At 37.9% G+C, this 13,636-nt stretch overlaps 1 protein-coding gene across 1 annotated transcript; it reads right to left on the bottom strand.

The window, feature by feature from the left end:
• Nucleotides 1–2,982: 2,982 nt before the first annotated feature.
• FGG (fibrinogen gamma chain) lies at nucleotides 2,983–12,536 on the bottom strand. Its single transcript, XM_089525646.1, has 9 exons — nucleotides 12,429–12,536; nucleotides 12,270–12,314; nucleotides 11,735–11,918; nucleotides 11,540–11,633; nucleotides 9,237–9,367; nucleotides 7,179–7,312; nucleotides 6,751–6,935; nucleotides 4,613–4,890; nucleotides 2,983–3,344 (listed from the first exon to the last, which is right to left on the bottom strand). The coding sequence occupies exons 1-9, from the start codon at nucleotides 12,489–12,491 to the stop codon at nucleotides 3,148–3,150; spliced, it is 1,311 nt and encodes a 436-aa protein (XP_089381772.1). The 5' UTR covers nucleotides 12,492–12,536; the 3' UTR covers nucleotides 2,983–3,147.
• Nucleotides 12,537–13,636: the final 1,100 nt, after the last annotated feature.

Genomic DNA, 13,636 nt, shown 5'->3' with positions numbered 1-13,636 from the left:
AAACCATGAGCTGCAAACAGAAGCATGTTGCTAGTAATTTAAACCCTTTGATTTCAAAATCATTTCTAATTTTACCAAGATTGATAATTTAAAGTATAAGCTACAAAAATACACCACAACAATGTATCAAAAGTTGATATTTGCAGTGGAGTCCGTATCTTAATATTCAGAGTGATGTGGGCAGTTTTCTTATAATGTATTTTCATAATATTAATGTTATACACAGAGTGAGACAATATATGAGAAAACAGTGCAGTGTTTGCACCAGAAGACCCTGACAGCATCTTGAACACAGCTGCACCAAACAAAGGATGCATTTTAACATAGCCAAGAGCTGAAATTTGTCTTAAACCAAGGCAGATCGGTTACTACCATCATAATCAGTTGCTCCTGGAAGAGTGAGCCAACTCAGCAAGGGCAGGGCTTTTCTTTGTATGTGTATGCATGTCTAAAAGAGCAAAAAAAAAATAAAAAGTACTAAGTTGAGTCAGACCCAACATCTATCTAGTTCAACATTCTTCTGTTCACATAGTGACCAACTAGTTGCCAATAGGAAACTATCAGGGAATATTGGAAAATCCCTAGCAGCTGTATGCACAGGAATAATGTCATACTGGTGGTGATATATACCCATCCTAACTAGTAATCATTGCTGGATCTAACCTTTATGAACGTAAATCACCTTTTCAAACTATTAAGTTAGCTGCCATAGCTATATTCTCTGGCAGTGAATTCCACAGTTTAACTGGGCATTGTGTAATGAAGTATTTCGTTTTATCTGAGTCTTCAGCCATTCATCTTCAGTGAATCAGCCTGACTTTCAGTCTTATGTTTTTGGTGGTGGCGGTGTTATGTGCCTTCAAATAGTTTCTGACACTTGATTACCCTAAAGCAAACTTACCATGTTTTCTTGGCAAGATTTGTTCACAGCAGGTTTGCCACTGCCTTCTTCGTAGGCTGAGAGTGTGTGACCTACCACAGGTTGTCTAGTGGGTTTCTATGGACGAGTGGGCAATTAGACTCTGGTTTCTTATAGTCCTAGTGCAACTCAAACCACTATACCAGACTGGATCATTTCAGAGTTATGAGAAAAGGTGTGTGTGTATACATGTGTTTGTACATGACTCTTGATAAAAGACGGACAAATTATTCACAAAGACTAACCAATACAGCTCATAACTGCTGTTAAAAGAATTGATCCCAAGTTTGAAGTGCCAGTAAAGTATTAGGAACAACTATATTTTATGGTTGGCGCAACTATATTTTATTCATAACTTTTAAAAAGTGTTCTTATAGTATTCTTTCTATTCCATTGAAACAGAGGAAATATTTCTGGGGGGAAATAAACAGCAAGGAAAGAATAACCATATTAGGTGAAGATGGATGTGGTGGCATTTGTTTCACAATTCAGTTTACCAGTTTTTGGTATGTTTTTTGTTGTTGTTAACAAACCAATTTGCATTCTAAAATTTCAGTTGTCTACCTCCAGTAAAACATACCTCCAGTAAGACAAGTATAACTAAAGTTCATGCAACAACAGTCAAACATATGTAAAGCAATGTTTGTATGTGTGGCATTGTACACTAAACAATGTAGAATACTGGCGCATAAACTAGTAGCACACATTGCTGTTGTTAACTGCCTTCAAGTCAACTTCGACTCTTGGTGACCTTGTGAATGAGACATCTCCAAGACCCCCTGTTTTCAATCTCTCTGGTCAGGTCATACAGACCCAGGCCTGTGTCCTCCCTGATCAGGTCTAACCATCTGGCATATGTACTTCCTCTCTTTCTATTGCCTTCCACTTTTCCTAGCACCATTGCCTTTTCATTTTTCCTCATGATGTGGCCAAAGTGTTTAGTCATCTTGGCTTCCAGAGAGAGTTCAGGTTTGTCTTCTTGGCTGTTCATGGTATTCTCAAGGTGCTCCAGCACATCTCAAATGAATTGATTTTCTTCCTATTGGCTTTCTTCCCTGTCCAGCTCTCACATCCATAGATAGTGATGGAGAATACAGTGACTTTGACTATCCTCATTGTATGAGTAGTACTCACTCAGATTTACAATCCTTTGTAGAATTCTTCACTTTTGTATGTGTGTGGCAGCTAAGAAGCAATTAGTCTTCTTATTCTTATTTGTTCATAATTATTCAAATATATATTGAGAAGACATCATTACAAAGTCACTAGAGAAATAGTGGTTCTAATCTACATTCACTAACTTTTTGTCTATCCAGAAATAATTTAACTCACAGATAGAAATACCATGTTTTTGTTGCTCACAGACAGACACAATCCAAAAATCTTAGTGCATACATTTGCACTACTGAGCCATTAATTTTCCCAATACAAGATTGAGTGTAAATGATACACACTTGGTTTATGCGATATATAATATCCCATTGGCAGACATAACAGTTGACATGGTCAGATCACCTTGGCTGGACGACTATGGGAGTTGCAATCAAAATGAGTAATTTCTGAGCACTAATCACTATTGATAGACATAGCCTTATGAGCTGGACCCAGAGTTAATCGTGCATAGCTCAGACCCCCTGAAATTAACAGGACCTAATTTAATTATGATGCATGATCAATACAAGTCCCATTAGTTTCAAAGGGTCTAAGTATGTCTGGACCCATCTGCATCCAATTCAGAGATTCTATAGTTATTGTTGGGCAGCAGCTTCCAGAATTCTTGTAGTCTAGCAATCTCTGGGGAATCAACGCTGGTAAAGTGGTTTACTCCACCTTTAAATCCATTAAAGGTAGGGGCCATTATTATATGATATGGCAGTAAATATGGTATGGCAGCAAATATTTGCGATACACCTGTGTACTACTTGATTCATGTGAAATATGAGGAGACCATCAGTGTGTGTGTGTGTGTGTGTGTGTGTGTGTGTGTGTGTGTGATACTATTTTTTTTAAATGGGAACGTGAAATTCTGACAAGAGTTTCCACAAGACCAATACACAAGAGACTAGTATAATAACTTGTATAATAATTTTCTACTTGTTCAGGTAGAAAGGTCTCATAGTTCTGAGAACAGTTTCCAGAAGAGACTTGTGTGATATTCAAACACTGTTCAGATACAGAATGGCCTTTGACTAAATTTACAGTAGATTTTGTCATATCTTGTTATCTTTTTAAATGTCTCCACGGCCTCCTAGTCCAACCTCTTTGACTCCTCCAGTTTGCTGTCCTGATACTATTGAAAGCCGACTGTATGGAATGATTTTCATCACTGTTTTCTTCATGGAATACCACCGAGAACGCCAGGTTACCCACGTAATACCGTTGTCATGTCCACCTGGACCCGCATTTTTCTCAGTGTAAGTACCACCTAAAATGCAAGTAACACTGTGTAAATGGATTGTGTGAGTTATTTTCTACACATTTTGTAGAATTCTATGAACTATTTCAGGAACAACTTGGAAAAAACTTTTTACTACATGATTATGCTAGTTAAGGGATGCTGGAAACTGTAGTTACCAAATAAACATTTCCATTACCTGATTTAATGTTCCTAGCCTTCCTGCTGCCAGTATTTTAAAATCTTTCTGAGGCCCGCACCTAGATTCCACTGACTTCAATGGGGCTTACAATAAATTCTAATAAAATGCTTAATTTATTTCTACACAGCATTGGATATGTGATGTACAAAATGCCAATTAACCAGTGAATTATTCATTTTCAGATTGAAACCTATCATATCTAGTTTCTTCAGTTGTGTTAATAGTAGCTTTTAAACAGCAGGGAAATGCACCTATTGGCTATAATTCAGATAATTTAATTTTTGAAAAATGACTGAGGTGTATGACCAAGCCAAAGTTTTACTATTTTTATGTTACATTGATTAGGAATGTATTAATTTTTTCCCTTTGAAATCGAGGTATTCAGTAGCACCATCCTCTAAAATGCTTGGTCAGACTTAAGTTACTATATTGAAATTGCATTGAATTGTAGTGAAACTCCCCTGGACTGTATTTTGTATATTTAATCTTACATTTTAATTTTTATGGAAGGAAAAGTAGGAGATGCATAGGGACTACCACATGGTGAATTTTACCTCTCCCTCCCTCCCTCCCTCCCTCCCTCCCTCCCTTTCTTTCTGCATGTGTATGTGATAATTTTCTAGTGCAACTATTTCCCAAATTTATTAGAAAACCACTCAGCTTATTCCAAGCCAATATGAGTAGCCAACTCTACCATTAGGCAGAGCAAAGTCACTACCTTAAGCAACAGATAAGGGAGAGCAACAGTGGGAGCTCCCTGACCATTCACAGCTTGGCCTGTTGTACACCCACACAGCTAGACTGTTGCCCACAGGTGTGGTGGAGGATGGTGCCTTCTTGACAATAAGATTCAATTCCCAGCCCATTGCACTTTTGTATGTGAAATGGTGTGTGAGAGAAAAATTCTTTGATTAGGCAACAAAACATCTTGGGATGTATGTGAGGTGTTGGACTCAAAGCAGAGCTGGAATGGGTCAGGCCTTCTTTTGGGTGATGGAATCCTACAGCTCAGAAAGCCTGGCCACTAACTATCAAAGAGTGGAGAGTGAGAGCTTATCCTAAATGCTTGAACATCCCAGGAAGCTCATATTATTACCTTGATAATATTTGCCATTGAGGTGAGCTGCATGACATTTGTTCATCCACCATCCAGATCCGTCCTGTTCAGCACAGTTCTCACTAAATCTATCGTTGTCATTGTCATATGTGCTGAACTGCATGCCATTGTGGGAGGTAAAGAATTTGTCACTTGGATCATCTCCAAAATCAAAACCATCAAAGGCATCCCCGGCATCACCGCCAATAAAGAAGGCATAGGTCAGACGATACTTGTCTAATTCACTTCCCACTTTGAAGTGGGCATAATCTGCATAGCTGGAGGAAAAAAGAAAAGTTAAAAATCCTAAATGTTAAAAAGTGTAGATGTTTACTGCCTTTCATTTCCTAACACAGATATGGTCAGTTGTGATGCATGATGCAAGCCTTTCATGGTTATCTGTGCATGTGTTAGCCCTTACTTTCTTAAATAGCTGTAGTTTATTCCATCAGAAACAGAGTACTGGGTTTCTGCAGGTCTACAAATACACACCAGTCATTTTTATCATTCCACAGTGGCAGTATGGTAGAGAGACAGGACAGAAGGGGCATTTTCTATCACTGCAATTAATGCTGGACTGCAAGAGAATGTGCAAACTAACTCTGGTCATATCACAGTGTGCTACATTTAATCTCTTCTTCTATCATTACCTCTGTTATTTTTATGAAACAATGGCTTGAAATAGTTGGGCCTAAAAGTGCAGCTTCCGGCCACTTCAGGGACAGGGCGTGCAGATCATGCATGTCCCCAGAATGTGTGCCACACTGAGGCCTCCTAAGGTGGCCCAAGGCAACCAGAAAAAGGACCACTGAAAAAGTGCTCCTTGCCAGCAACCCATTCAGGACTGCAGTGGTGGCCTGCTCTAACAGCAGGCCATCTGGTCACTGCAGTCCCACACTGATCAGGGGCCAACTGAGAGTGGAGTGGCCAGAGGCTGCTACAAGACACTGGTCTGCTTCACCCCTCTAACACAATACTGTCAAAGAAAATAATACTGGGGCATATCAGTAGTTTTTTTCATTAGTGCTGTGTAGATATGCATTTGGAATATTTCATTGGCTTCTGAAAATAAAGTTCCCTAGCTGATGCATCTTCCTTACAATCTGAATTTATATTGGGCTGGATACCAACTAAATAAGGAATTATCAGGAGTGTATAGGAAATATCAAATAGGATTTGAATAATAAGGAAAATCTATTTGTTATCAGTAATAAATTCCAAAATGGAAAACCTAATAAGAACTGCTGAGAAGAACCCTGTTTCAGATGATCCAGGAAGCAGTAGAATCTGTAGAAGCCAATGATAGTTGACTTTAAGATTAATAATATTGCATACTGGATACAGGCAAAGAGAGAGAAAGGTATATAGCACTATATAATGGACTGGCGTTATGTTAATAAGACAAAAGCTGTATGTGTAGACTTTGACCCATAAACCAAAGGAGAGGTCAAAAAGAAAAGGTCTGAGACCAGAATGATGTTGGCCAGACTCTAGGATTTCACAACTGCATTTACAAACTGATAGTGCACAGCTTTTTCAGTGATGAAAACCACATCTGATGATGTTTCCCTGGGGTGAACACCCATGCAACTAGATCTGGAAAAACAACCATCTTGAAGGTGGGGTTGCTGAGTGTTGGCAGAGGTTTGCATCTATCAATCCCAGCAGTCATGATCTCAATTGTCCCAGCTCAGATGATCAACTGGGTCATAGTTTGTGCAGCCTTGGCATAAACTCTGGATGATCAAAGTTCATTAAATCTGACACCTCTACAGTACTACCACCATGTGTTAAGTAGCTAGCTAGCACACAGCACTTGCTATTTGTGGTACATAATTCCAGCAAAATCAGAAGACAACAGTGTTGCCATTGCCACTATTCCTTTTAACCATTGGGAATGGCTGCATGTACCAGAGTTACTAGCAGCTTCAAAATCTTCCCATGATCATGGAAAGGATAGTTATTTGGAACTATGGTAACAGAAAATCTTTGATGTGTCCCTTGTCATAAACACAGTAGGGGCTTACTAAAGTGCCTAGAATGTGCAGGTAGTTAATTAGCTAAAACTTGATCAGTTCTTAGCATGAGACACATGAACTGTATGTCACACCACTAATAAAATCTTACTCATGGCATACCTTTTTTGGCCACTCCAATCCTCCAGCTCTATTCGCAAGACATAAGGAATAGTAGATTGAGTGGTTATTAAATGAATTTTTTCATTTCCCAACCAGAATTCTGTCTGGTCATTTGGTGACAGGTGTCCAAATCCTTCTTTGTATTGAATCCAGTTTCTCCTAAAATCTTCACTACCATCAAGCCTCTGATAATAAATAAAGGGAGATTCAAAATGAGTTTTCATGTTTTATACAATAGATATTTTGCTCTGCATTGCAGGCTTATTCCAATAGTTAGTTCCAACTAAAGTGGACACATCGACTAAGTGGAACTTAAATGTTGACTTGTCATGTTTTCATTAATTCAGTAGGTTTACTCTAGTTGGGACTAACGATTGGATTTAACCCTAACCATTTTATTTCACACGAACAGATTGCAGACCACTTACCCTCTGGAAAACTGTCCAACCATTACCCAATGTATCAATTTCGCAATACACCAAGAATTGTTCCTTGACTTTCTGAGGTTTGATGAAGTAGAGACCGCTTTGCCTGCCACCTTTGTTTGCAATGTCCTGGCAATCTATAAAAAATACATAGGAAAAATGTTCAGTCCATTGTATTCACATTTTAACTAAATGAGATTTTTAAAATGTCAGTCTATGAATTCCTTCATTCATTTTTATCTTGCTGTTTGCTCAAAGCTATTCAAGACAACACATATTGTGTACTCCCTCCCACTTTACTATCACAACAGTCCTATGAAGATATTTAGTCTGAGTAAGGATCTGAACCCAGGTCCCCTACGTCTAAGTTCAACATTCTGTCCTCTATACCACACTAGCTATATATTGCTTTTGTGACTTATAAAATTCATCAGAGTACACTTTGTACAATGTGATGTTCTGCTTAATATCTGTCTTAGCTAGGTTCATTCTTAAAACTAGATTCTATGTAGTAATGATGTTTGTTTAGTTCTTGTCTCAGAATATAGGCATGTTTTCAGTATGTGGCTACAGGGATTTGTTTATTGTTGTTAACTGCTTCAAGCTGACCTGAACTCATGATGACTCCATGGATGAGACATCTCCAAGACCCCCTATCCCCCACTGCTTTGCTCAGGTCCTGCAGAGTCAATCCTATGGCTTCCCTGATTGAGTCTAGCCATCTGGTGTGTGGTCTACATCTCTTTTTATTGCCTTTTACCTTCCCTAGCATTATTGTCTTTTCTAATGAGTTGTTGTGATGTGGCCAAAGTATGGCAGCCTCAGTTTTATCAACCTAGCTTCCAGTGAGAATTCAAGCCTAATCTGCTCTAGGACCCTTTTGTTTCTCTTTTTGGCTGTCCATGGTATCCTCAGCACTCTTGTCCAGAAGCACAGCTAAAATGAGTTGTTTTTCTTCCTGTCTGTCTTCTTCACCATCCAGCTCTCACATCTGTATATGGTGATGGTAAATACAATGGCTTGGATGAGTCTAACTTTAGTGTTCAATTGTATATCATTGCACTTTAGGATTTTATCTAGTTCTTTCATAGCTGCCCTTCCCATTCCTAGTCTCCTTCAGATTTCTTGACTGCAGTCTCCATTCTGGTCAATATTTGATCCAAAGTATAGGAAATGTTAAAAACTATTTTGATTTCCTAATTTTCTAGGTTGAATTTATGTATGTCCTCTGTAGTGGTTATTTTTGTTTTCTTTATATTCAGCAGCAAGCCTGGTTTTGCACTAACTTTCCTTAGTAATTGTTGGATTGTACATCCCTTTAAAACAAACTAATTTGATTGATAGACTGAGCATATGAGTATGCCCGCAATACTATTGTAGCAGATGGGCCAGACTACAATATTTGTTGGATGATGCATGTTTATGCAAGTTTTCAAACAGAGCATGGAAAAAATACTTCTTTGGACTACAAGTAGATTTGATGACTAGGATATTCTGGAAGTTATTGCCTGCAAAAGTATCTTTTCCAAGCTTTGCTGCCATTCAGGTGCTAATGGATGGTTCTGCACAATCAGTGGATGTGGATATGATTATGAACAATGCTGACAACAACAACAATGACAACTGTAATCCGCTTTGATACCTTTGAGAAAAAGTGGAATATTATTATTATTATTATTATTATTATTATTATTATTAACAAGGATGTCATTGGTATGGATACTAGTCTGCCAGAATGATTTTTCAGAATGTTAACATGATGGAAGCAAAAGCAACCCCTTTGCTATAAAAATCAACAGTTTTACAATTGTTTGCTTTCCTATACCCAGAACATGGAAAAGTTAATATTTTGTACTTTCCACAGGAGCTGTGGATTTTTCAGAGTTACAATCTGATATACTAACTTTTCAAAGGTCAGCAATCTATGTTTCAATCTGCAGATGCCAGATTATTAATTGGAAGGAGGCCCTTTTTCAGAGGCTTTGAATATCCCAATATGGAAAGAAAAGTGTGAAACTGTATTATAAGCATGAATTGTACATATTCCCTTGTCAACCTTACCTTTTCCAGTTAATTCCTGTATTTGGACAGTGTCTCTACATGGCTGCTGACACTGTGCCTCAAGCTGAGCAGTCTTCTGCTTTAACTGTAGGATCTTGTTATTGTTTGATATCATTATATCTGTCAGTTGTCTGAAAATTAAAAATTTGATAACTTGTAGATTTATTAGAATAATACCCGATGCAGCAAGGTCTGCTCAGACCTTTGCTCCACATGTACACTGAATATGTGAATACAAAAATGAGATCATGCTATGCTTTGTTGTAGTTAGTGGCTCTGATGTCAATGAGGAAGTGAATGCACTTTGAACATTAAAGAAGCTGTTGAAGATGCTGTCTGCTTAAATAACCTAAAGGTCTTAAATAACCTAAATAACCAAGAACCTGTCCAATCTTGGAAGCTAAGCAGGGTCAGACCCAATTAGTATTTGGATGGGCCACAAATGAATACCAGGTCTTGTAAGCTATATTTGAGAGGAAGGAACTGATAAAGCCACCTCTGAGTATTCCTTGCCTAAGAAAACCCTATGAAAAAATCATAGGGCTGCCATTAGTGACTTATGCAATAGGCAACTTGAAGGCACACATACGCTGCTACATCCAAGCAATAAAATGAATTATTTTTAAGTGAAATTACATTAATATTATAATGGATTAAATTCATTAATTCATCTCTAGTTCATTACTGACTTCCAAATAGGTGCTGTATAAAAAGGATGACAGGACTCTTGTATTTTTCACAGTTGTTTAGAAGAGTGCTTGCAATACAAGCTACACCAGTAGAAATTATCTCTTTCACTTAACTGTGAAATGTATATTAATCCTGTTCTCTTTTTCATGTGGACATCCTATCCCCATGTATGCCCACCATATTAAGACTGGAAAACAATGAAAAGAATAGCTGTATGTATCATTATCCATGCAATGTTTTCTTCTGCTTCTCATATTAAGTCTCTGAAGAAGGTCATGGTAAACATCTTCTGAACAAATCTAGCCATGAAAATATTGTGGTAGGTTCACCTTATGGTCACCATAAGTCAGAAATGACACAGAACAACAAGTTAACACATTCTTCCATTATCTCCATGGTCTGTAGCTTGATGTTGTCATGTCTGAATACAAAGCTACTGCCAGGCACCTTTTCACTATGCCTATATGCAGAGTCATTTGCAAATTAATCCTATAACATTCAACATTGTACTTGTGTTTTGATTATTCATTTCAGTTGAATTATAATTGCTATAAGATGCCCTGGAAGATCTTTTTTTTAAAGCTCAAAAGGAATACAAAACATAACATCTTATCAATTTATACTGGAGAGAACCAGATATTTGAATGGAAAGAAGAGCCAGTAATAGACTCAAAGGAAGAAATGTTTAGCAAGTTCAGTAGTGAGCATACAGACATAGAAGATGCCAAATCTATACTGAGATGAGGGTGAAACACCCTATCTAACCCCTTTAAAGTTCAGATTAGGTGCTAAACACCACCCCATTGACATCAGAGCTACTAGTGGCTTCTAATCTTGCCCCCTCTCCCCTACACAATCAATTAACCTTGCACTAAATACACAGAGTTTGGGATGGAGCCACTGAGGAATTGCCTACTCCTCCCTCCATGCATTTAGGACATATATGGTTGGCTCCATTCTTTTCAAATCAACTCCTATTTGTTTCTGCGTGATACAAGAATATGAACACTAAGCATGATAAAGAAATGGAGATACCAGGAGACACTTTCTGATGAAGAAAACTCCCAAGGTAGAAACGTTGCTAGGTGACCTTGCCCCGGTCACTATTTCTTAACCTAACAGTTGTTATGAGGATAAAATGAGGTGTGGGAGGAGGAATCTTAAGCTGCCTAGAAGAAAAGGTGGGATAACTAGCAAACAAACAAGCAAATATTCCTATTCTCTTAATATTGTTGTTGTTTTTTATCCTGAATTCTTTGTGCAGGGCAAGCATATGTATGATTAAAAATAAATAATTAACTTCTGTTTTAGAACCGAAAAATAGCTGATTTACCTATCAAACTATACCTTTTGGAAGCACAAAAAGAAAGTGGTGTATGTTTATACTAACCACATTTACTCAAAGTAACTTTCATTGTGCATAGGATTGCAACAAAGGAGACAGTCCTTTGGATGGCTAAAAATTAATTACAGGTGGTAATTATGCAGATACCTCAAACAATGCAAGTGTCTTTCATGTATTAGCAGAGGTTTTGTGAGGAAAATAAGACTGATAATACTAGTAGAAGTATACTAAACAAATATGGTCTGAAGCAATAATTATAGTTACATACTGTATTGTATTTTCATGGCCCACAATAATGTTTTCATATCTGATGATTTCATCAATGACTTCCCTTGACTTTTGAGTATAACCTGGAATAACATCTGTAAAAAAGGCACAAAGTTTCACAGATCATTAGTGATACAATGTTGACTAAAGTGGCAAGTAAAGTGAAGCTATGTCATAATGGCTTCTGTGTTCTTACTTGCTTGAGTGGAGGGGCCTGGGCTTTGCACTTGTTTTATTTGACGTATCAAATGTTCTGTTATATCTGAAGAATTAGAGATGTCCTGCAAGGCATGTTCAAGTACTTGGAGATCCCGATCCACCTCAGGTTGATATCTGTTCAAGAAATCTGCAATGCCACATGTTGTGGGGCAAAAGCTGCCCTATAGCAAAAAAAAAAAAAAAAAAAAAAAAAAAAAAAAAAGGGGGGGGGGATACTTAATTGTATTAAACAAAAAGGCACATTTAATAGTCTGCATTTCCACCCTCCCTGCTCCATATACAGACACTACCAGGGCTGGGAAGGCATTAAATGTTCTTGCGGTATGGGAGATCTAGATTACTCATAATATAATTACAAAAAAGCTGATTTCAAATATCACACATATTAGTCAAATTAAAAAGTATTTATATACTTCAGTAAAAGTTTCATAATATTTCCAGCCAACAATCTGCCCATAATAATTATATTAAAAAGCAGTGGGGGGGAAATAATAACACAGATATTGACTTACAAATCGTTCATCTAGGATGCAACAGTTTTCCTGGTTGGCAACATACTAAATTTAAAAGAGAGAGAGAAATGACAGTTTCAGTTATTTTTTGCAACTTTCCTGAAAATTTTAGTCATTAAAGAAACACAACAAATCATTATCCTGTAAGATTACACTTACTGCAATGCAAGTGGATAAGAGGGAAGACAGAAGAGCCAACCAAATGTTGAACTTTGGTTTCATTGTGTCTGTAGCTCTGTGAGCTCCCAAATGCTGAAGAGGCAGTGCTTAGTCAATGCTGTACTGGGGACTTCTGAGGTCTGGTCTTGCTTCCTGAAATGCACAGTGTCCGCTTAAGGGATCAGGTGGCCCATGGAGGGTGGACACAGAATTGTAAATAGGTGGGATGGTGTGGAGGAAGGGCAGCCTCTTCCTGAGCTCTGGGGGCGTTTCTCTGACTTACTGGCTCTCGTTCTTCTCATGTTTAACTGCAATGTATTTGTCACCCACTGGCCACCCCCGCAACTCCTGCTTTGCAAATGAGGAAAAGCTGTAGAAGAACAAGATGATCTATGGGGAAAAGTTTCACAGATCGTCACTCTTCCAGTAATCATTTTTAAGAAACCTGACCTATATTTCTGGAGGACCTGAATGAAGAAAGATCTGCGGAGGAAAACCTGGACAATAGCCATCTCCCAAGTTCAAACTGCTAAAAAGTAATTCTGTTATTCTATGAAATGACTCATACTATTTGAGAACTACTGTTATTCACAGATTACTATGTGGCCTTCTTTTAGTCTCAAGATTTGGAAATATTTTCCTGTCCATCTTTAAGATTTGGAAGAGTCTATGAGTTTACCAGGTTCATGGGTATATGGTTCAGTTTTCCTAACCTTGCATGTGGGACCATAAACATATCACTAAAAGGCAATAGCAGCATGAAGAGTGTTTTCAAAGCTCAAAATAACCTGCTACTTATCCCCCCACTGTGAATAGCAAGCACTGGGGACCCCTCATGTTACAGTCCTGATCTGTTTGTCCTCTATCTCTTACTGGTTATTGTTAACAGAAACATCCACATGAGACTGATGACAATTTCATGGCTAACATCATGTCAGGTTTGATGCTGAGATGACTCCAACCTAGCATCCTGGAGTGGTGCATATTCTCCTGATTAGAGGATTCCCTAAAAAAACATATGAGAAAGTCTCCCTGAAATAATTTAATAAGCTGTTACTTGTTGCTGCTGCCAGTTGGGATAAGGTAGAAGGTGACATATTTGGGGCAAACATGAGTTATTTCCTTTTTGTCACATCTATGAAAGTGCAAAGCACACTCTAAGAAATGTTGGTTCAGACAGTATTTCCTCCTTCAGCCCCAAAAGACAT

Source organism: Sceloporus occidentalis, unplaced genomic scaffold (assembly GCF_023333645.1).
Source record: "Sceloporus occidentalis isolate IW3139 unplaced genomic scaffold, rSceOcc1.0.p SCAF_5, whole genome shotgun sequence".
NCBI lineage: Eukaryota > Metazoa > Chordata > Lepidosauria > Squamata > Phrynosomatidae > Sceloporus > Sceloporus occidentalis.
Note: the sequence above shows the minus strand (reverse complement) of the source record. Positions and strands in the feature narration are given on the sequence as shown.

Excerpts from the sequence above, each read along its gene's own strand:
- FGG (XM_089525646.1), bottom strand. The coding sequence starts at position 12,491 with ATGAAACCAAAGTTCAACATTTGGTTGGCTCTTCTGTCTTCCCTCTTA. Across the intron at positions 9,368-11,539 it reads GGCCATGAAAATACAATACA|ACAACTGACAGATATAATGA; the intron begins GTATGTAACTAT and ends TTTAATTTTCAG. Across the intron at positions 3,345-4,612 it reads CAATGGCAAATATTATCAAG|GTGGTACTTACACTGAGAAA; the intron begins GTAATAATATGA and ends CTTGCATTTTAG.